This window comes from Sphaeramia orbicularis, chromosome 9, assembly GCF_902148855.1.
Source record: "Sphaeramia orbicularis chromosome 9, fSphaOr1.1, whole genome shotgun sequence".
In the NCBI taxonomy this organism is placed as follows: Eukaryota; Metazoa; Chordata; class Actinopteri; order Kurtiformes; family Apogonidae; genus Sphaeramia; species Sphaeramia orbicularis.
Window position 1 is genome coordinate 7,499,995 of NC_043965.1, and position 24,378 is coordinate 7,524,372.

A 24,378-nucleotide genomic window follows, 5' to 3' on the forward strand; every position below is an offset into this window, starting at 1 on the left:
CCCTGAAAATGGTAGAAATGTGTTTATTTCAATACATTATTAATCAAACTTTACAATAAGTCATGCAATAATCTTCTGTTCTTGCAATAACAATACAATATTTATCAAAACATAAACACTATTTTTATATAGAAATGAGTTCACAGATATACATACTGTTTCTTAGGTAATACATACTGTTAACATTGTGTCTATTCATATTTTGTCTATTTTTTTTTATTCTACTTTAGCTCTTATTTTACTTTTGTCAAATTTTATATTCGATTTTCTAATTTTATTTTTAGTTTTTGTATTTTTATATTAACTCAATTTTTAGTTTCTGATTTTTTTTTATTGTTGGGGTAGCACTCCTAATTTCACTGTACACACAATGAAAATAAAGTCTATTCTATTCTAAATTTTGATGTGTCTGTGTTAGAGAAAATGACTAATCAATATGTTGTTTTTTTTATGTTTTGCAAATTTAATCACATCAGACATGAAAGAATGAAACAGGAAAAAGATCAGGTAAAGACAAGCAGAAAATACAGCAACTCTGAGGTTCCATGAACACCACACGAGACAGAAACACAGTGGGGAATGTCAGTGTGAGGTAAACGGTGACTCTTCACAGGTAAATAAATGGATTTGCATTCTGGTTTTAAAGCACAGAGGTCTCAGTGACACTGATGTTCTCCCTGTAGGCGAAGCAGCTGGGGAAGATGCCGATGTTTCCTGCACAGTGTCCCTCCAGCCACTCATCATTAACTGCAAAACAGGACGAGACAGACATGAAGACACAAATCCAAGAAGATTTCAGGTGTGTATTCGACCTGCAGGAACCTGACCTTCACCCAGGATGTCGATTGTGTCTCCTTCGCTGAACTCCAGGTCCTCTGGGCCCTGGGCGGCGTAATCGTACAGCGCCACCATCTGGTAGAGGATGGGACGGTCGGTCAGCGGGTCTTCTTTCTGAGGTATGATAATACACAGATGATAAGCTAGAAATTAAACACAATATCTGAATCCACTTTAACCTGTAAAGACCCAGTGTTACTTTAGCGGCAGTTCCCAAATGAATTTTTCTCTATTTTTAACACTTTCTAAAGTGATTTATCACCATTTATTATAATATTATGCTAAGTATTTTGCATTTTTTAGTAATAATCAGGTGTTTTCCTATATTTAATTTAATAACCCCATGAAAGGGGATTTCATTGCAGGTTCGTAGAAAATCCTACACAAATCATCCACCTGGCTATGAACTTAGGAACGGTCTACGAACCCTCTGTTCTTATAAGGCCGCCTTCAGAAGGTTGTACGAAATGGTCCAAAAATCATTCGCACAGTGTTCGTAGCCATTCATAAGAGCATTTGTGACTGAGCCATAGGGTGAAGACGCACCAACCCGACAACCGATCGTCACCAGAAAAGGTAACCCAACCTTCCGTCTCCCTGACACGGTCAAAAAAGTGTGAAGAACTCACCAAATTGACTACTGACTTGAGCGTACGTTCTGCACTTGCACGTGATGTAATGTCTCCATAACAGCAGGTGGTGCTAATCTGTATTGTGGCCCAAAAAAAACAAAAACCGGAAATGACGGAACATCTCTCTAGACCAGTGGTTTCCAACCTTTTTTGGCTCGTGACCCCATTTTAACATCACAAATTTCTGGGAACCCCAGACATTCAAAACGGATATGTTTTTTTTTTTTTGGCTAAAATTAATTTGTTTTTGATCATGTAATAGTTTGCTATACTATGTTGCAAATAAATATTAATTTTAGAGGACATTTAGTCTATATAATGTATATTATTATAGATGGAGGCAGGAAAGCCAGGTGTAGATTACTGCACGAAGTGAGAATTTGATTTTCCTTGGTCAGGATATGTACAGTCAGTCCATCTTGGATTTACAAGGCTGACAATTAATACTGAACAAACAAAAACTCAAACTATGAATTATGAAAGAGCTGCAGCATCTGAAACTGACCACAATGAACATTTGACAGAGAAACAGTACCACGGTGCTTCAGTTTCAGCTTCATAGTTTATCATGTCGTTTATGGATTGGGATTGTCTCTGTCAACTCACCATATATTTTTTATTAGTAAGTTTTTATTTTATTTTTATCAATTACTAGAAATTTCAAGCGACCCCATTTGAATTCCTGGCGACCCCACGTGGGGGCGAGGTTGAAAAAACACTGCTCTAGTCCAAAACACAGAGCTCGCTGACTCGTCGCTCACTGTTGTCAGCAGAGAGTGTTGAGTAGAATACTGTTGTTGTACTCGTTGAATGGATGGCTAGTAATAAAAAGATACTGGCGTTGTCAGCTCTCGGGCTTCTTATTGTGGAAGAAGAAAGATGTAGTAGGAGAAAACAAAAGAAGTCACACTAAGTGGGTGAAGTCTTAGATACAACAGCGGTAGGCTTAAGGAGCTTTCCCGCATTTGTGTCGTGAACTGGAGTTCGACAAGCCAGGTGGTTTTAAAACATTTCACTGGGCTCTAAACAAACCTAACCTCAGGGACATCATCAGCTTGTTAGTTTCAAGATGGCTGCCCCCTGCTGGTGACAAAAGGAAAAACAATCTAGTTTTCTGATAAATTCAAGTGCCATATGGTAGAAACTAAATGAACCACAGTTGTATTGTCTAGTGTTTCAGCTCCATTTTAAATATGTTTTCCTCAAAACACATAATGTTTGTACTGTAATGGAGTATTTTCACACTGTATCTGAATACTCTTTCCATTTTTGTTGTCCTACTTTAATTCGCCTCTGGCTGCTCTTATTTTTGTTCAGACCTGACATGTCACTGACAGCTGTAACTGCATCTGAGAGACAATCCCTCCACCATCTGCTCTTATTCCAACTGAACTAACAACATAATGAGTTGAACACAGATTGCAGGTGCACTTCCACAGGCTTTCACTGAATTCATACACATTACTGAGCACACTCTGATGCCTCAGTTTTCTTCTCTGTTAAAGCAAAGTTTCGATTTTTCAACAAAGCTGCTCGTATTTTACATTCAGAAGACATAGAGTTAGATGAATATTAGTTCTAGAGTTGGGTTTATGTTTATCTGATGAATGAAGTCTAATATTTACTGTCATTAATCTCTGTTTCTGTCTTTGCTGCTAAATATTTTAGTTGATTTGTAACTTTTTCTGTTTTATGCTGAGTGGGTCGTTTGTAATGGGCTTAGCAAACGGTTTCTGTCTTGACACAGTTATGAAGAACATTGTTAACTATCTTTTGGTTTGTTTAATTTGTAAAACTCAAATCAAAAACTGTTTTTTCCTCTGTACTTTTACTTATGTGCTGACTTCTCATATTGACCTTTTAAAACTGAGTATTTCTCTGAATGATTTGGCACATATATACATCTCTGGCCTTTTAACCCTTTATATTCCACTATGACATTAACAAACTGGTTCTTTACCAAGTTTTTAATTGTGTTTTACGGTATTGTTTTATCTGTTGGTTTAAAATATTTTTTTAAAACTTAGTGTCATTTTACCTTAAAAATCACTTCGTCAACTTGGGACCAAATCCACAAAGAATGGATAGAACCTGTTAATTGTTTGCAAACACCTTCTGTTTTTCTTCTTTTTTTTTTTTTTTAATTTACATATTTGGATCTTTTCGTGAAACTGGGTTTATTTTGGTGTCTGACACTTTGCCAGCTTTGTTAGACCCAATAATAAAAGAGAAATTTCAATATATTTCCCCCCAGGATGTACCAGATATTTGTTAGGTCTTCCAATAACACACTAAGGTTGAAATTTTGAACGTCAGAGTATTTCTACGAGTGGATTATAAAGGGTTAAATGATTTCTGCAACTATATTTATTTGTATACATATGAATATATATATAAGTGACTGATTTTGCATTAAACGCATGAGTATTCTCGTACTGACATCCATGCAAATAAGGTTGCGTTCAGACTGTAGGTCTTGGTGCACAATTTGGATTTTTATGTTAAATCCGATTTTTTTGTGTGCTCGTTCATATTACACATTAAATGCGACTTCTGTCAGTTATGAGTATGAACTGAATGTGACCCTGAAGTGACCCACATACGCAGACGAGGTCCTGACGCAATACATGACCATGCTGTTTTTATGGAAGTAAATATGTTTTTCCCGCTGCTTCTCCTCCTGGGACACAGAATTGTGACGTTTGTTGCATTTCAATGACGTAAAGGTCGGATAAATGCGACCTGGCCGTTCAGACTGAAGATGCATGGCAAAATATCGGATACATATTGGATTTTTGACCACATATGAAAGTGGCCTGGGTCAGATTTGAAAAAAATCGGATTTGTGCTGTTCAAACTGTCTTTAATAGATCGGATACAGGTCATATATAGACAGAAAAATCGGATTTGGGCCAGATTTGCCTGCAGTCTGAATGTTATGAAGATAATTTTGTGTCTTTATTATGCAAGTAAAGGGGAAAAAGGCAAACAAAAAATCTAGATTTGAAAACAAAAATGAAGGTTTCAAGATTTTTAAGCATAACAAAATCGACTGTTCTCATTTTCTTTCATTTCCAATCTGAAACTTCTGCTTGCAGGCCGAAATGTTTTGTCATTTTATAAGTTTATTTGCAAGTCCAAGGGTTTTGCACCTCTAAATCTTTTGCAAATCAAAAAGTTTTGCTTGAGTGAATATTCTAGTTTTTTTTTCCTCTGTTATTGTGCTAAAGTCTCCATGGGATGCAACACAACAATAACAACCTCTGCGCTGTAAATACCCGCTCAAATGGCAGGTTTTGACTCCTTATGTGGACATTTCTGTCGCTGGGACATATTCATTTTAACACCACTCCTCACTTCTCCACCAAAATAACTTCTCCCCTGATGCAACTCTGCAAAGTCAGTGTCACTGAGTCCAGTCCCATTGAGCCAAGACAAGTTCCATTTGTTCAAAGAAGGAAAGAGGAGCCAAACAACCCAGAGAAGTTTTTCCCTTTTTTCCATGAGGACGGGGGACGGTGCCAGACCTGGAGTGTAGAGATAGTTCTGCAAGACTAAGGAACTGCTGGAACTTTAAAAAAATATATATTTGCATTTTCAGAGAGCATGGATTGTAGAAGGAGGTCAAAATGAATAAATGTACGGGAGGAAAGGCAGAGTATTTTTTACCTTGTCTTAAACTATGTCCATGTGTCTTAATTAATTTAAATGCAATGTGAGGATTCAAAGTGGTGATGGATTAATGTTTCTTTAAAGAGCAAGACGGATGGAGATGGATTAAGTTTTTAAGCTGTATGTCTCTGCTATACTTGAGCATTTTTGTCAGTTTTTTTTTTACTCGGTTAGATTTCAGTGCAAAATGGCAGAAAAGTACCTCTGTTTCTGTGTGATTCTGTCACAAAAGACAAATGTATTCACTTTCACATGTTGTTCTCACATGTTACAGTAACATATTGTCATGTGACCTCAACTACCCAATCAGAGGCCAATTCAGCAAATAATTCCAACGGTTTTAAACATAGTATTGTAATATTAAACGGTTCTACCTGCACCTACTGTAACTTCAATGCTTGGTCAAATTTTGAGACTGTCTAAATAATGTACAAGGCAAGAAATAATCTACTTCTAGGCAATATCCAAAAAATCTTGACAGAAAGATGGGGGAATAACTCAATTTGGAAAAAAAAAACAAAAAAACTCAAGGTACAAACAACAATGAAACTGTGCAGAACAATATGTTTGTGAATTTGTGGAACAGTTTGGAAGGAAAGTATAAACATTAATCACTTTAAATAAATGTTCATGGAACTTTCTCTGAAGAGGTTTATGGAAGAAGGTGGACGTAAACTCTGATGACACTGATGAACTGATGAACTTGAACATTACTTGGCTAATATGCAGTGGAATACATGCATATTTATATAAACTAATGTAGTTTGTGGGTTATATAAAAACCCAATGGAAATACTCATATATAGTATAAATTACAAGGAAAGTTATTTGGAATTATAATCCATGGCAAATTGTGTATTGTATTTGTATGGATTTATATTTAGCGCATATGTATTGGATTATGATGTAGAATTATATATATATACGTGTGTGTGTGTGTGTATATATATATATATATATGCTAATTATTATACTGTGATATAAACATATATACATGCTGTATTAATACAGATTAGTATATTTTGTGTGTGTTGTAATAAGTTGAATTTGGAGTAGGAATGAATAAGCTTTTTGCTTCAGTCGACTCCATTTTGAAGATATTATGGCATTTGTATGAATTTGTGTATTTTTTTATGTATATTTTTAACCCTTTCATGCATGAATTATGAGAACCTTTGCCAAGATTTTTTTCTTAAGTGTTTTTATTCCGCTTTAGGCATGAAAAAAAAATTGTGATTGAGTTTGTTTTTTTCGTGTAGTTACAAAACTGTCCATGCATTTAATTTTTGAAGTAAAGAAACATGTTTAAAACCCAGTATCAGAAAGTGAGATTAAAATAATGAAATAAAAACATTTTAATCCTGTTAATCTGATGTTTTCTCACATTTTAACATATTCTAATGATAGTCATTACTCACTTCATGTAGATAATATGCAAAAAAAAAAAAACTTTTTGTCTTACAAATAATTGATTTACACTCAAACATGTTAGTGCAGATCAGGTTTATCAAGAACAGCAAAGTTACAATAATGGTATGAATTGCAATTTATGGGATGATGCATGAGCGTCCACTGTGTTGGCTGATATGGAACTAAAACAACAAAAACCATGAATATACAAGAGAACAGCTGGAGAAGAACTGTCCAGTGTAGTGACCACTATGCATGAAAGGGTTAATTCATGTAAAATGGTTCTATCACATATTAATGTTAATGCTACTTTTCTAAAGGTGGAAGCCGATGTGGTGAAGGGTATAAAACCCCGCAGACCTGGGCGCAGATGTTTGACAGGATGATGAGAAGGTGCTAGATGTGCAGTGATTCCTCACCTGACACCACAGTGTGACTCTTCCAGCCTCGGACACCTCCTGCAGGGTGAGTCCCTCTTCCGCCCCCCCCTCCAGAGGAGTCAGCACTCTGGAGCCATGCTGCCGACGTCTGGACGGGAACAAATACACACCTGATTCAGACCTAAAAGGTGTTTACTAGCATCCTTATATGTTGTTATTTCATGCATTATTTATTGACTCTGAAATGAACTCACAGTAAATACTCTGTTGTTGTTCTGCTGTTTTACGTGTTGCATAATTTACGCTTTGTGTTGTTTTTGTCGTGTTTCATGTTTAATGTAATTTTCACCTTTTTACATCTATCATGTCTTTTTACTCACCTTATGTCGATCGTTTCATTTTCATCTCTTAAGTTTTAAGCTTTTTAATGTAATTTATTGTTTTATATTGTTTTCATCTGTTGCATCTACATGTTGATTTAATGTCTTTTTATGTCTTTTTCATCTTTTACATAATTTTTGTCTCAATTTTGTCTCATTTTCATCTTTTCTGTCTTTTATTTTGTTTTCATCTCATATCTTTTACTTCATTTCCCTCTTATTTTATGTTTTTGTCATGTTTATGTCATTTTGTCTTTTACGTTGTTTTCATCTTTTATACATTTTAATGGTTTTAACCTTTGTCATTCTTCATTTTTTATGCTTTTTTTCCATTTTACATCATTTTTAATTTTATCGCCTCCATTTTTATCTTGTTCTGTCTTCTGTTTCATTGTCACCTTTTACATCCTTTATGTTGTCTCTGTTTTATTTCATGTCTCATATGCGATGTGCAACAATGGATTCTCTAAGGAATCGTCATAATGACTAAAAAATACTGATATTAGTGTTAAAATATATCAGCGGTGTCAAACTCATCTCAGTTTAGGGGCCACATTCAGTCCAATATGATCTTAAGTGGGTGAGACCAGTAAAATAATAACATAATAACATAAATAATATCAACTCCAAACTTTTATCTATGTTTTAGAGTGAAAAAAGTAAAATTATATTATGAAAATGTTTAAATCAACAAAGCATCTTTTTTAAAAATGTGAACAACCTGAACAACCTGAAATTCCTTAAGAAAAATAAGTGAGTTTTAACAATATTATACCTCAGTTTATCATTTATACATGTGTGTATTACAACTTACAGATCACAGTGGATTTACAAATACACATAACATTTAGTAACAGGCAGAATATTATTAAAATTACACTTAAGACATTTCAGGTTGTTTATATTTGTTTTTATTTGTTTATTCACATTTTTCTGTAAAAAGATAGTTTGTAAATGTCAACAATTCCATGTAATTTAACTTTTTTACACTAAAACAAAGGGGAAAAAAATGGAGTCATCATTATTTATAGGTTATTATGATAATATTTTCCTGGTTTGACCCATTTGAGATCACACTGATCTGTATGTGAAACCTGAACTAAAAGAGATCCTTGACTGTTAATGTCTTCAGTGTAATTTTTGTATTTCATAAATTTATCCCACGGGCCGGATTGGACACTTATGTTTGACACCCCTGAAACAAGGTTATTATCGTTAACGAAAACTAACAAAATGACGAAAACTAGAATTGTAAAAACATTTTCCTTAACTGAAATAAATAAAAACTATAATTAAAAGAAAAAAACGATAACTAACTGAAACTGTATTGTGTGTTTACAAAACTAACTAAAACTGATAAAAATTATAGATAAAATTCCCTTCGTTTTTGTCTTTGTCAATGTCGGATTGATATGAAATCCATTTATTTCCCTCAAGCAATTTTAGCTGCTGGCACCGTATGATATTTAACGGTCCGTCACTTCTTGTTACTTGTCATTTAGAGTCATCTTGTGGTCCCCACTCTACCTGGAAACATGGAGACTAAAGTTGGGAGAAAGCAGCAGAGTCCTGTCTGGGATTTATATGAATTTGACGGCGAAGAAGATAAAAGATATAATAAAACTAAAACTAAGCATTTAGAAAATAACAAAAACTAATAAAAACTAGCAAACCTGCTCTAAAAACTAATTAAAACTAACTGAATTAGAGAAAAAAAAAGTCAAAACTAAATAAAACTAAACTATAATGAAAAATCCAAAACTATTATAACCTTGACCTGAAATCTATGAGGTAAAAGCAAAAGGTTGGACAACTATTAAATATTTGCTAAAAACAAACAAACAAAAAAAACCCCACTAATATATTAAATATCCTGGTTAAATAAAGATAAATATATTAAAGTCCAGATGCCTGAGAACATGAGTAATGAAGTGTTTGTCCTCCGTTACCCCCTTTCTTCTTCTTGTCATATTTGTGTAGTATTTCTATGTTGGTACAGTGTCAACCATGCTGCGTTCACTGACTGTTTTTTTTTTTCCCCTGGAGCTACAGCTTCAGTGTCGGCTGTGTAATGGTAGGTTTTCATAGCAGGACAGACAGCGGACCCACGGGGTGGATCGGACAAAGAAAAGCTTATTTTTAGAGAGGAAGCATCACTTGTTGAAAGTGAAGGAGACAGAAGTGGGTTGGCGTTCCTGAGGTTACCTGAGGCGCAGCTGAGACGCCGGCTGGCCCAGTTTCTGAGCGATGCTTTCCTTCAGCTCATCATGCCTCGTGTCCAGGGGGAAGGACAGGGCCACGGTGTACGTGAAGTGGACTTTGACCACGACAAAGGATGCCTCCACCCCCTCAGACGCATCTGCAAACTGAGCACAACAAGAGAATCGTGAAAAAAAAAAAAAAAAACAAGACATGAATGAAGGTTTTATTGGAAATACTGATCTGGTCCAGTCAGTGTCGACCCATTGTATTCAGCTTTTATGTTGAAGCATCAGTAGTTACATAACCAGTCAGTATCTGTTATAAAAACCTCCCAAAGTGCAGGTAAATTATAAAACAAGATATATTTATCCACACATAACTGTTAAAGCTACAGTGAGGACTAAAAAATAGATACTTTGACATTATTATCATATGATTAAGAGGAAAAAAACAAAATATTACAGCAATAAAGTTGGAATTTTTACCTGCAAGAAAATTAGTCTAGCACAGGGGTCTCAAACATGTGGCCCGGGGACCAAATGCAATGAATTTGCAAAGTGCAAAAATTCCACAGTCAAGGCTGTTGGACTCATTTTAGTTCAGGTTCCACATACAGATTAATATGATCTTCAGTAAAATAATAGCATAATAACCTACAAATAATAATGACTCCACACTGTAAAAAATGACTGTAGAATTAACACAAAAAGTTGTAAAATTGCAACATTAAAACACTGTAAGTGACAATACAAAGGAAAGTTGTTTATTTGAAAAGATATTTGTGTTAACGATTGAATCAAAATAGCTGTAGTTTTTACAGGAAGAGTATGTGAACAAAACCAGATTTGTATGTAGAAATGATGTATTTCTATTGCTTTTAGAAAATAAAACTGTAAATTGAAAAACAATGTGATGCTGTTTAAATTGCAAGACCATACTGTTGAAATAACGGCCTATTTGCTTTTTTTTTTAATAAAAAAGTTATTTAAAAAAAAGTAAACATTTAACAATCCATCCATCCATCCATTCTCTTCCGCTTATCCGGGGCCGGGTCGCGGGGGTAACAGTCTAAGCAGGGATGCCCAGACTTCCCTCTCCCCAGACACCTCCTCCAGCTCTTCCGGGGGGATCCCGAGGCGTTCCCAGGCCAGCCGAGAGACATAGTCTCTCCAACGTGTCCTGGGTCTTCCCCGAGGTCTCCTCCCGGTGGGACATGCCCGGAACACCTCCCCAGGGAGGCGTCCAGGAGGCATCCGAAACAGATGCCCGAGCCACCTCAGCTGGCCCCTCTCGACGTGGAGGAGCAGCGGCTCCACTTCGAGCTCCTCCCTGGTGACTGAGCTCCTCACCCTATCCCTAAGGGTGCGCCCAGCCACCCGACGGAGGAAACTCATTTCGACCGCTTGTATCCGGGATCTGGTCCTTTCGGTCATGACCCAAAGCTCATGACCATAGGTGAGGGTAGGAATGTAGATTGACCGGTAAATTGAGAGCTTCGCCTCTCGGCTCAGCTCCTTCTTTACCACAACCGACCGGTACAGCGACTGCATCACTGCAGACGCTGCACCGATCCGTCTGTCAATCTCACGCTCCATCCTTCCCTCACTCGTGAACAAGACCCCGAGATACTTAAACTCCTCCACTTGGGGCAAAGACTCCCCACCGACCCGACATTTACATTTTAAGTTTGTAAATGAATGGGTTGGTAGAGTTGGTAGAGCGGCTCATCCAGTAACCAAAGGGTTGGTGGTTCAAATCTTGGCTCAGACTGTCCATATGTCAAAGTGTCCATGGAAGATGCTAAACCCTAAATTGACCTGGTGGCTTTGGACACCATGAAGGTGTAGAAAATGCACTGAATAAGAGCAGTCCATTTACCATTTAACTCAACATGTTTAAAATGTTAAATCTACATGTTACTCTGTAAATATGTTTACAGTTGGATGTTTACAGCTGCCAGTTTTTTTTTTTCCGTAAAAACAACAGGATTTTTTTACATATTGCATATTTTCTTCCCGGTTTGATGTGAAAAAAAAACCTATTACACTATGCCTATAAATAATGACAACTTCAAATTTTTGTCTTAGTTTTAGTGCAAAAATAACATTAAAAAATTATTAAAATATTTACATTTATAAACTATCCTGTAACAATAAAATGTGAATAATCTGAACAAATATGAACAACCTGAAATGTCTAAAGAAAATTAAGCACAATTTCAACAATTTTCTGCCTGTTGCTAAGTGTTTAGTGTCTTTGTAGATCTGATCCATGATGTAAATGTAGAAATGATAAATTGAGGCATAATATTGTTAAAATGGCACTTAATGTGTCTTAAGAAATTTAGTTTTTTTCAGGTTATTCACATCTTTTTTGTTTAGATAGTTTATAAAAGTATTTTCCTAATTTAATGTTTTGCACTAAAACACTTTAGAGTTGTCATTATTTATAGGTTATTATGCTATTATTTTACTGGTCCGGCCCACTGGAGATCAAATCGGGCTGAATGTGGCCCCTGAAAGAAAATGAGTTTGAGTACCCTGGTCTAGCAACATTTTCTAAAATGTTGCTAAATTTATACTAAAATGTATCTTTATTTCTCAAATAAATGTAGATGTCTTAGAGTCAAACAATGTGGTAAAACAATAAAGCTATAAATACAATTTTGACAAATTCCATAATAATAAGCCTTTTACCAGAAAAAAAAAAAACACTTTCTCTTACAGTTTTATTTTTGTAATATTATGATTTTTGTCTGGAAATATAACATTTTTTTTAAATATTAGTTTGACTTCTAATATCATGACTATTATCACAATATTGTGACTAATTTCTTTAAATATTATGACTTCATTCTTGTAATATTTTAACCTTTTTTCTTTTTTTGTTCTAACTTTCATACTATTTTTTTCTCAAAATATGACTTCATTCTTCTAGAACCGACTTTTTCTTTAGTCTCAAAATATCAGCTTTTTATCATATGGGTAATATAAATATGTAATATAATATAATATCTAAATGCCACAAACATTTATGAGCATAAATACAAACATCAACACTTGAAGTTGTACTTTTATATCATAAAATAAGGACATTACATTTGTATGAAGCCTTCTTGAAGATACATTCAGTCATATATTGTGGGGTTTTTTTTTATTCTATAAATGGAACTTCGATTAAATGATGTGAACGTAATGCAAAAATGAAACTGGAGGCTGGCGGTTCAACAGGACCGGGTCGCCATTGTCATGTCTGCTCCCAGACTGTGTCTGTCTTTTCTGTTTTGTCTGTCATTTCCTGTTTTATTTTGTTAAGTTTCCCTCTTGTGTCATGTCTGGTGTTTTTACTTCCCCTCCTTGATTGTTGCAGCTGCTCCTGATTACCTGACTCCTCCCTGATTATCTCCACCTGTGTCCAATTGTCTTCCCTCCCTCTTGTGTATTTAAACCCTGTGTTTTCCCCTGTTCCTTTGCCAGTTTGTGTTCTACCTTTGTGTGCTCACTTACCAGCGTTTTTGGATACCTGTCAGTCTGTCTGCCCGTTTTGACCCGTTTTGCCTTCCGACCACTGATTCTGCCTGTTCCTCGTCTGCCTGCTCGTCTGGTTCTGACCTGGTTCGTACATCGACTTCTTATTCTGCCTATTCCCTGACTACCTCAGCCTCCAACGTGTTACCTTGTGTTTCGACCCTCGCCTGGACCTTGACTGTGAGTAGCCTTTCCCTCATGTCCTGTTGCCTCCTGAATTGCCCTCCTGTGTTTGACCTGGCTTGTTTTTTGACTATCCTCTGTTTTGCCCTAGTCGGGGTGTTGACGGGAATCCTCCGGCTCGGCCGTGCTGACCATCCATATTCCCCGCTCACAGCCTGGACGAAGAGTCCAGAATCACACGCCTTCATAGACGTGTTAACTATTTTGTGCTGTGTTTTTACTACTGTGATTGTGTTTAATAAACACTCTCAATTGGTCATCTGTGTTCTGGTCTTGCATTTGGGTTCAGCCTTTGTACTAGTCCCATTACAGCCATGGTAACATTGTGACCACGTTGAAAGCCTGGCTGTGATCGGGTCTACTTATCAGGACTTTTAGAGACAGGTCTGAAGATGGAGACAATATGTGTCCAACGTGACTCATTTGGACACATATTGTCATGAATAAAACAGCCTCTTTTATAATCCTGCATGAATACACTTTTTAAATTTTTATAATGTAGAAACAAAACTGGGCCCTTCACAGCTGCTCCACCTCCAGTTAAGATACCATTTAACACAGAATAAAAAATGTTTAATTGTGAACTAGACGGAAAAGACTTATGATCCTCATTTTTACTCTGCATTTGTCAAGTGTTTCTTTCCGTTCGTTTCTTGTTCAGGTTTTTGTATTCATGAAGCGTTGCTATCATCCTGCATCTACTTAAGGAGAATATTCTGAAGCTGTTTGTGCTGCTACACTTAATCCACTTCTATGTTCCAGTTCTAATGCTTATATTATTACAACTCAAGGCTGTGGGTTTACATACGGTTTTGTGTATAATACGTCTGGAAATCTTTGTTTTGTTTTTCATATGACTTTTTTTTTGTTTGTTTTACCTCTCCATGCATCACTAACAGGTAAAAATACCAGAAACCATGTTAATTCAACAGGTTAAACCTACTAGTTAACATCACCAGCCCTTTCACTGTTGAACCTACTGGTGGTCAACCACAGCTTTAACCTCCCAGTATCTGGGTGAGCATATTATGCACACTTTAACCTTCATGTTATAAAAGGTCAGATTATTTTTCACAATTCGTATTAGGTTAGAATTGAAAAGTTGTTCATTTCTGTGGGGTTTTTATATTTTGACCCAGCCACTAAGATCAGCACATTATAAACAATGGCAAATACTTCAGTAGCACCCTTCTACGAAGTGAGTAAAACATACACATTGACATATTTTGGAACATTTGACCTAGCACAAAAAATAATTTTGCATATTGCATATAAAAAAAAACCTAATTTTTATGTAGTATATTGAAAAAAAAAGTTTTTGTTTTTTTGCATCAAGAACTGTGGTTTGTTTACATAACAAACATGACATTTAAAGGGTTAAAAATGAACAATTATTGAGTGAGTTTTTTGTTAATCACTCAAGTTTATGAAATACAAAAAAAAAACGAAACATGTATGTCTTTTTAGTTTATTTCTGTTCATTTTGTTTTTTATTTCTCAAATTTTTGTTCATTTTTGTACAAGTTTTGTTCTTGTTGTTCTTTATTTTGTTTATATTTGTTGTTTTTCGTTATATTTTTCTGTTAATTGTGATCATGTTTCTCAAATTTCGGAAAATTACTAAATGTTTTGTGCTCTTGTAGATCCACTGTGAGAGAAGTTGTAGCACATAAACTGTGGCAAAATATTGTTAAAATTGCACTTATTTTTCTGAATGAATTTCGCATTTTTCATGTCACTCACATTGTGATAGATAGATAGATAGATAGATAGATAGATAGATAGATAGACAGACAGACAGACAGACAGACAGACAGACAGACAGACAGACAGACAGACAGACAGATACCGAGGGAAATTCAAGATTTTTTTTTTTTTAATAGATATATAGATAAAGGACAGTTTGCACATGTAAACATTATCATAATGTAATTTGACTTTTTCCAAACTCAAAACACAGAGAACACTTTGGACTTGTCATTATTTATAGGTTATTATTTTATTATTTTACTGGTCTGAGCCACTTGAGAACTAACATGAGTCTTACCCCTTGGTCTAAACCAGGGGTGTCAAACTCATTATAGTTCAAGGGCCACATTCAGCTAAATTTAGATAATATATAAATAATGTCAACTCCAAACTTTTCTCTATGTTTTAGAGCAAAAAAAAGTAAATTTACATGATGAGAAGGTTTACATCTACAAACTATCCTTTCAAAAGATGTGAATAACATGAACAAACCGGAAAAAAAAAGGGTAATTTTAACAATATTCTGCCTCAGTTTAACGTTTACACATGTGCATTACAGCTTACAGATCACAGTGGATCTACAAATACACAAAACATTTAGTAACAGGCAGAATCTTGTTAAAATTGTACTTACTTCTCTTAAGACATTTCAAGTTATTCACATTTTTTGCTAAATTAAACTTCGTTTTAGTGTAAATGCATGAAAATATTGACATTTACAAAGAGAAAAATTTGGAGTTGTCATTATTTATAAGTTATTATGATCGTATTTTACAGTCCCGCCCACTTGAGATTGAATTGGTCTGAATGTGGAACCTGAAACGAAAAGATTGTCAGTATCTTCAGTGTAATTTTTGCATTTCTCAAATTCATCCTTAGGGCCGGACTGGACCCTTCGGTGGGCTGGATTTGGCCCCTGGGCCGCATGTTTGACACCTGTGGTGTAAACCCTTGTTAAATCCTCATCTTTAATTGTTCATCTGACTAAACGCTTTTCATCCTGAACGTCTTGTGTCTCCTAAAAGAGCCTCTTCATTATCCACTTTCATCTCCTTTTCTAATATTTTTAAAGTGGGCTTGTAAACTGTTTAACTGTACATTCGTCTCATGTCTTTTTTTTTTTCTTACATGGTGACACAGGGTAGGGGTTTCTATTTCTATTTAGGCCCCTGAAGGCCACATGGAGACCACTTTAGGATGTTCGAGGATTACTTAACGACTTGTGAAGACGTGGTGCAGAATATTGACAGAAATGAAAATCCAATTAAAACTGTAATTAAAGACAGGGCTCAGAGCAACAGAGGAATTAAAGTCATCATCTGCAGCTTTTGACCGACAACTACCAACAATTTTTTTTTTTGTTTGTTTTTTTAACTTATTAGAAGATTCTTACATGTTTGTTTTTTTTTGTTGGTTTTTTTTTTGCAACACTTATCTGGTGATTGAAACACCTAAGCTGGTTATTGTCTCTGGCTCAAAGAGAAACAGAAGATAAATTCTCGTGGTGGCGTGTTTCTGCGTTAATGCCACTTATTCCCTGTTCGTAATGATTCAGCTAATTAATCACACTGATTAAACGAGTGTTGCTTTTGTTCTCCTCGCAGCAGGTTGCCATGGTTTAACTCCTGGAAGACATGAAGGCTTGAGCTGAGATCTCCCCTGAGCATCACTTGAACGGAAAGAAACTGTTATTTCACGGTAAATGTAGAGCAGGAATTTCATTACTTATTTCACATAAAAATAAATGTTTCCAGGTCACTTTTAGCATGCTGAGGCACCAAAAGCCCTCAAATAGTTCAGAGAATATTTATATCCAAATGCTGACTACCTCTGCCTCCCCTGAGCACCAGTGTGACTTAATCGGGACACATCACCCCCCCCATATCCCCCCACCCCCACCCACCCCCATCTGCTATTAGGTTCAACTCTACAATAACCAGTCCACACAATCTGTCTATTTTTAGATCAAAAACAACTTGTTGGAGACTCCACTGTAGGTGTGTGTCGTAATAAGCTGGATGTGATGCTTTGATGTGCTCGCTCGGTGAAACAGAGATGGGAGGGGGGTGGAGGTGGAGGTGGGGGTGGGGTTACCTGGTCGCTGGCTGCGTTGGCGGTGTACGTCGGAGGCTCTGAGGACAGCGGCGCTGAGTGGGTGGCAGTGGTGTAGGAAGGTGGTGGAGTGTCTGCGGTGACTGGTACTGCAGAGAGAACACAGTACAGGTACAGGCTCAGGACACACTGTACACACACACACTGTACACACACTGTACACACACAACTCTGCACAAGTCGTAGGCCGCATCCAAGTCGGTTGTTTTTGCAGGGTTGAGATAAACATACATATTTATTTCTCATTCTGTTTCCTTCAAATACAACAAGAAAAGACACACTGTAAAAAAAAAAAATCCTGTTGTTTTTATGGAAAAAAAAACTGGCAGCTGTGGTTTCCAGAACGGTACTGTAAAAAACACATCCAACTGTAAACATACAGGGTGGGGAAGCAAAATTTACAATGAACATTTAGTTGTTTTTTCTCAGCAGGCACTACGTCAACTGTTTTGAAACCACACATATATTGATGTCATAATCATACCTAACACTATTATCCATACCTTTTCAGAAACTTTTGCCCATATGAGTAATCAGGAAAGCAAACGTCAAAGAGTGTGTGATTTGCTGAATGCACTCGTCACATCAAAGGAGATTTCAAAAATAGTTGGAGTGTCCATAAAGACTGTTTATAATGGAAAGAAGAGAATGACTATGAGCAAAACTATTACAAGAAAGTCTGGAAGTGGAGGAAGCAACAAAAAACGTACCAAAGCTTTTATTAAAACTCTCAAATCCAAAATCCTAAAGGATCCAACCAAATCCATGAGAAAAATGGCAATTGAACTTGAGGTAGACAACAAGACCGTTAGAAATGCAGTAAAATAGGATTTGAAGTTAAAATCTTACACAAGAACACCAAAACACTTACAGCAACAAATCCAACTTTAGCAATTTTTGGGAATCGTGTTTATGGCCGCCTTCTAGCCCAGATCTAAACCCTCTGGATTCTGCTGTTTGGGGCGTTTTAGAACATGCTACCAATAGAACATCACACAGCAATGTCCACTTTCTTAAAGATACTACTAAAGAAGAATGGGAGAAGTTGTCACCCGAATATTTGAGGAACCCTTGCACAAGTTTCAGGAAGCGTGTGAAGGCAGTTATTGAGAAAGAAGGAGGACACATAGAATAAAAACATTTTCTATTATGTACATTTTCTTGTGGCAAATAAATTCTCATGACTGTCAATAAACTAATTGGTCATACACTGTCTTTCAATCCCTGCCTCAAAATATTGTACATTTTGCTTCCCCACCCTGTATTTATGGATGTTCATCTTAAGCCAACAGGACATGATATCACAGCTTCCTCCTCCTCCTCCTCCTCCTCCCTCCTATTTCTCTTTGTGAGATCAAGTCCTTTTGTTTGTGTGCCATTCAATAAAGATGGAAATGGGATATTGAATTGTGATTTATTTGTGTGTAACTGTAGTTCCATGCTTCCAGAGAGTGGAGGACATGTTTTCTATGCCAGTTAATTTTGCTGTAGCTTTGACTCAGCAGCTCGTTTGAACTGTGTGTTCCACATTTGGTATGAGTCTTCAATCTGCTGCTGAGAGAATCAAATGGAGTTTTTGGAAAATGATCAAATCCCATTTCAGAAGATGTCATCCCTCGGACATCAACATTAGACGTTCATTAGATGTCAGAAAAAAAAGACGTCGCCTGGCGTTACAAAACAACCCCTTCAACGGACTGAAATTGGACGTCCAAAAGTGACTTAGAAAAGACATCACTCCGACGTCACATTGCGTAGTGGGAATAACACGACGATATTTTTGCACATTTATTCATGTATATATTTTTTTAATTATCATATTGATACTCTATTGCCTAGTACACATTGTCAAAATCACTGTTCTAATTGTGTCTTTATATGTTTGTATATTTAGAGCTTTATGTAACAAATTTTTATTTATTTTTTTCATATAATTTCTTTCCTGTTACTTTTTATTATACTTGAATGGAGCAACTGCAACACATTATTTCCCTCTGGGATTAATAAAGCATTCAGATTCTGATTTAATAATCTGTACAGTTTTATTAGGGTTATTTGTTTTGTTTTTTGCAGTGTCTTTGTTGCATGTACAATTTCTTTTCCCTGCACTTTGTCTGCCTTAATCAGTTAATTGTGGAGTGAATCAAGTTCATCTTCTCTGATCAAAATGTACATGATTTTATTCTGACTGCAACCTTTAAATCATTGTCTTAGGCCATGTCTGTGTTTGTTGTTTTTGGGTAGAAATGAGCATATAAGAGCTTATTTTTCAAGTTTTATTATTACTTTTGTATGTTTTTTTTGCACTGTCTTTGTTGCATGTACCATGTCTTTGCCCTGCACTTTATCAGCCTTAACCAGATATATGTGGGATCAATAAAGTCTTATCCTTTCTTATTTTATCTCATCTCATCTATAACACTGGTAGAACTTCATTTCCATAATGCCATTGTTGTGTGAGTAATCTCAGATTTTAGATTAGATTAAATAGAAGTTTTCTGATCCTTTGGGCTGAGCCCTCAGAAAATTGAAGCAGCACAAACACCAGATACACACACGAGAAATACCACAAGAAAAAAGCAATATACTAACGATTAAAACAGTGGGGAAAAATTGGAATTGCACATTGAAAAGTACTAGTAGAAACAAGCGGCAAAGTAGTAATAATTATATTAATATAATAAGTAGCTTATTATGTTATAATGGTATAATATATGCTATGAAAGTATCCATAAAACATATACAGGGTGGGGAAGCAAAATTTACAATATTTTGAGGCAGGGATTGAAAGACAGTGTATGACCAATTAGTTTATTGAAAGTCATGAGAATTTATTTGCCACAAGAAAATTGACATAATAGAAAATGTTTTTATTCTATGTGTCCTCCGTCTTTCTCAATAACTGCCTTCACATGCTTCCTGAAACTTGCGCAAGTGTTCCCCAAATATTCGGGTGACAACTTCTCCCATTCTTCTTTAATAGTATCTTCCAGACTTTCTGGTAATAGTTTTGCTCATAGTCATTCTCTTCTTTCCATTATAAACAGTCTTTATGGACACTCCAACTATTTTTGAAATCTCCTTTGGTGTGACGAGTGCATTCAGCAAATCACACACTCTTTGACGTTTGCTTTCCTGATTACTCATATGGGCAAAAGTTTCTGAAAAGGTATGGATAATAGTGTTAGGTATGATTATGACATCAATATATGTTTGGTTTTAAAACAATTGACGTAGTGCCCGCTGAGAAAAAACAACTAAATGTTCATTGTAAATTTTGCTTCCCCACCCTGTATATATATAAAATCACAGAATAAATGTTATAATAAAGTGATAACAGTAACAACAATAAAAAACAAGTATATAGGTAATAATAGTAATAATAATAATAATGTGGTTTTGGTCTTGCTCTACAACATGACCAAAGAATAAGAATAAGGCAGATGTAGGTGAAGCCAAACCCTTAAAGAGAAAACAGTGTAATCAGAGCAGGAGAAAAAGTGATTGTTTTACCCCGAGGAGGTGGTGCAGGGCTGGGGAGCACCTTTGGGCGAGTTGGGGGCTTGAATTCTGGTGGTAATGGGATCCCATTTGGAACTCCCTGAAAAACAAGATCCAGAACAAAAATTGTACTCTTTCATCTGTGAAGAAACACTGAAATATCCTATCATTTTTGGACAACAGAAAGCAACATGTTTGTCAGTGAAGAATAGAGTTCTTAGTTTTGTTTTTTTTTTTTGTTTTTTTTTTTGCGGGGGGGGGTTAACTGCAGCTGGAATGGTTTGTCCACTTTCATGTATTTTCACTGACTCAACCGTTTTCCTACCTGATCTCGAGGTTGATGCAGAGAATACTGACTTGTTTGGAGCTATTTGAGAAATTCTACCATTAAAACTGTCGACTAAAGCCCTGTGTCTCTTCACAAAATGTACCTGTTTCCAAAAGCTTCATACAACATATTACAGCTTCGAAAAAAAAGTACATTACATTCACCTTTTTTCCTTTGGTTGCCTTGACGTCAACCGGTTCGAGCAGGGACACTGGCAGAAGTCCTCTCTGAAATAAAAAAAAAAAAAAAAGACTAAATGTTAGACAGGGACAAAACAGACTCCAGGGTCAACACTACCAAAGCCTCAGTGTATTAGGACTGAAAATAAAAAGGTTTACATTCTACAAAGACATCACATTAAAACATGTCTGATAAAGGAAAACAGAACTGAGAAGTTAGCTTTTAAAACTGTATGTCTTGCAAAAATTTGTATATATGAGTTAATTTTTTTCTAAATGCACAGCTATATGAGCACTTGTATGAGCAGTTTAATTCATTTGAAGTAGCATGCATTTTTTCCCCCTTTTATTTTTTTAGTTATTTCATGTAAGTTTAGCTCGGATAGACTTCATGTTAATATTTAGCATCTTTCAGCGCACCAGAGTCGATCAACAGTCGACACAATCATTTTAAATTTACATATGGTTTTGTTAGCTTTAGCTGTGTTGTTAAAACGGTAAGCGGAAGGCGAATTTGCGAAATGTAGAATTGTATGGTATATCACAATCAGGAGAAAATTGTTGTTTAACATGGAATGGATGGAGAAAAATATTTGGTCTGTGATTCATTTAGTTAACAGTAGTGGAAATATTCTATCGTACAGGGATTTTTGTCAGAAATATGATTTTGCTTGATTCCATTATCAAAGCCATTCTGAATTCCATTCTCTACATAATCAGAGGAATCCTCATGGATCCAAATCCAGTCACACCTTATTTACCTCAGCTTCTGATTGGAGGATCCAGCTTTAAAGAACTAAAAATCCCTAATAAAATAATTAGGAAAATCCTCAACTACAATTCGAATCCCATCCTGTCCTATAGAAACTCTGTTTCTCAATTTTATACACATAAATCTATACGAATTTTGCAAACCCAATATTAAAAGTTTCCTTTAAACCCACAAGCCAAAGAAATTCATTTTAAAATTCTGAATGGAATCTATCCCTACAGTGATATGATACAAATGAAACAAATAACTGTGTTTTCTGTAATGGGCTGAAACCACAGTTCATTTATTTTTCCGTCATATGTATGTGGAAGCATTCTGACTGGACATTTACGACTGGCTTCACACAAACGTTTGCCTTCCTGAAGAATTTTCTGTAATGAACATTACTTATGAACATGTACTAGACAGTGTCAAAGACAGCTTTTTACTAAATAATATCATCATTCTGGGTCAATTTTACATACACAAGTGTAAACATTTGAAGATGAAACCCACATTTTCCAGTTTCCATATGAGTTTCTGCTCTGTATGAAAACTCTCAGTCATATGAAGAGTAAACCTGCATTAAAGCTGAACAAGCCCTAGCCCCCCCCCCAGCTCATTTTATTTAAGATTTTTTTTTTTTTTTTTTTCAAAATTTGCAGTCTTCATGAATGTTGACATCTATCTATGTACTCCTATTTGCACCTGTGCCTTTGTATGTTCTTTAATACAGATGCCAAGTTGTTTGTATGTGTATATTGTCAATTTAAAAAAAAAGAATTGTATGGGGAAGGTACTGCCTTTTCTTGCCTCTGATTGGCTAGAAAGGCTCTTCCACGCTTGGCTACATGATCTGGGGTGTTTACATATGTCCAAAGCAGGCTGTCTATAGTGGGTTTTTTTTGTTTTTTTTTCCGAATTTTCCAATCTTGCCAATAGCAGGGCCTCAGAGTGTTCAGTTGAAAGTGTGGGGCATGATGTATTTTTTCAGCCAATCAAATGAAGGCGTCTGCACAGCATAAAAAGGTATAAATAGGACCCATGCCCCATAGAGGTCTATGGAACACAGATCCATGTCCCGAAAAGGTCCTCTGTATGGGACATGGCCCAGTACCATGTTGACCAGGGTCTGTCAAACAGTAGCTCCCATCACCGATAGCCCACGCAGTGTCAACACATCTCCTACAGAGGAGTGACTCTCAGTGGAACATGGGTCCTATTTATACCTTTTTCTGCTATGTGGACGCCTTCATTTGACTGGCTAAAAATTACGTCATGCCCCACACTTTCAACTGTACATTCTGGGGCCCGCCTATTGGCTAGATTGTAAAATTAAAAAAAACACTATAAACAGCCTGCCTTGGACATGCATAAACGCCCCAGATCAAGTAAAATACAGATAATAATAAATAAAGAGAAATAAAATAAATAAAGATTGAAGTAGCCAATCGCAGTAGAGACTTTCTAGCCAATCAGAGGCAAGAAAGGCGGTACCTTCCCCCTCCATCCTCTGTTTCACAAATTCACAAACTGAGGCCAGAATATGAACAGATGATGCAGGCGGTTGTGTCATCAGTGGGTTCAAGTCAGCGAAGTCACAACCGGAAGTACCAGCTGAGTAGGAAGGGATACAATTTGTAAGCCAACTTCTATCTTTTTCTGGAGTAATTTATATTCTGATGTGGAATGGGAAAAAGTATGGTTATTACCAAGGAAGTTTTTTATTTCGAATAAGGTGAGAGAGGTATCTTTAAAACTGTTCCACAGGTGTTCTCCAGTTAATTCAGCTTTAGTTCAGTATAAGATCAATGTCTACCCTCTTTGTTCATTTTGTCATAATTCGGATGAAACATGAACTCATTTGTTTTGGGAATGTGCATTCTGTCAGATTTTTTGGTGCAATATCAATCTTGGTTTTTTTTTTTAATAGAAAGCTGGATATTTCTTTTAATTTCAAAATTGAAGATATTTTATTTGGTTTCTTTATTACTGCTCTGCCTGCTCAGAAACTGTTTATTCTTAATCTCATTTCCTTATTAGTTAAATTTCATATACATACCAGCAAATTTGTCAATCAGAAACCCAGTTTTGTGGTTTTTAAATCTTTCTTAGAATCCTACCTAGACACACTTAAATTTTGCACTAACCCTAAAGCTGGGAAGACTAAAGCCTTATGTGACGAATTTAAGTTGTAATTTTTTAAATTTATTTTTATTTTATTATTATTATTTTTTTCTCTTCTTGTTTATTCCTTTACTTTTATTTATTTAATTTACTTACCTATATGTGTATTTATATTTAATTTCTTCCTGCCTTATCTCGAACACTATGTTTTCGCCATGCCATGTTCTGTTCTATGTGTATATGCTACTTGTAAATAAAGTTTGAGAAAAAAAAAAGAAAAAAAAGCTGAGTAGGAAGGTTTTTTTTTCCTGCTGTCTTCTATAAACAACACAGAAGCTGTTTGCCGTTACTGAGCACAGTCTCCAAAATGTAATGTATGTTAGGTACACCTGTGCGTACCTTTGACAA

General features: G+C 35.8%; 1 protein-coding gene across 2 annotated transcripts in view; it reads right to left on the reverse strand.

Annotated features, from left to right (window-relative positions):
• Nucleotides 1–316: 316 nt before the first annotated feature.
• noxa1 (NADPH oxidase activator 1) overlaps nt 317–24,378 on the reverse strand; it is a 41,465-nt gene continuing 17,403 nt past the window's right edge. For both annotated transcript variants that reach the window (XM_030142523.1, XM_030142522.1), the window contains exons 10-16: nt 21,078–21,140; nt 20,598–20,685; nt 17,067–17,173; nt 9,517–9,677; nt 6,971–7,079; nt 828–951; nt 317–747 (exon numbers count right to left, since the gene is read on the reverse strand). In XM_030142523.1, the coding sequence (XP_029998383.1) occupies nt 641–747; nt 828–951; nt 6,971–7,079; nt 9,517–9,677; nt 17,067–17,173; nt 20,598–20,685; nt 21,078–21,140 (759 nt within the window). In that variant the 3' untranslated portion in view covers nt 317–640. The remainder of the gene's footprint in view (nt 748–827; nt 952–6,970; nt 7,080–9,516; nt 9,678–17,066; nt 17,174–20,597; nt 20,686–21,077; nt 21,141–24,378) is intronic.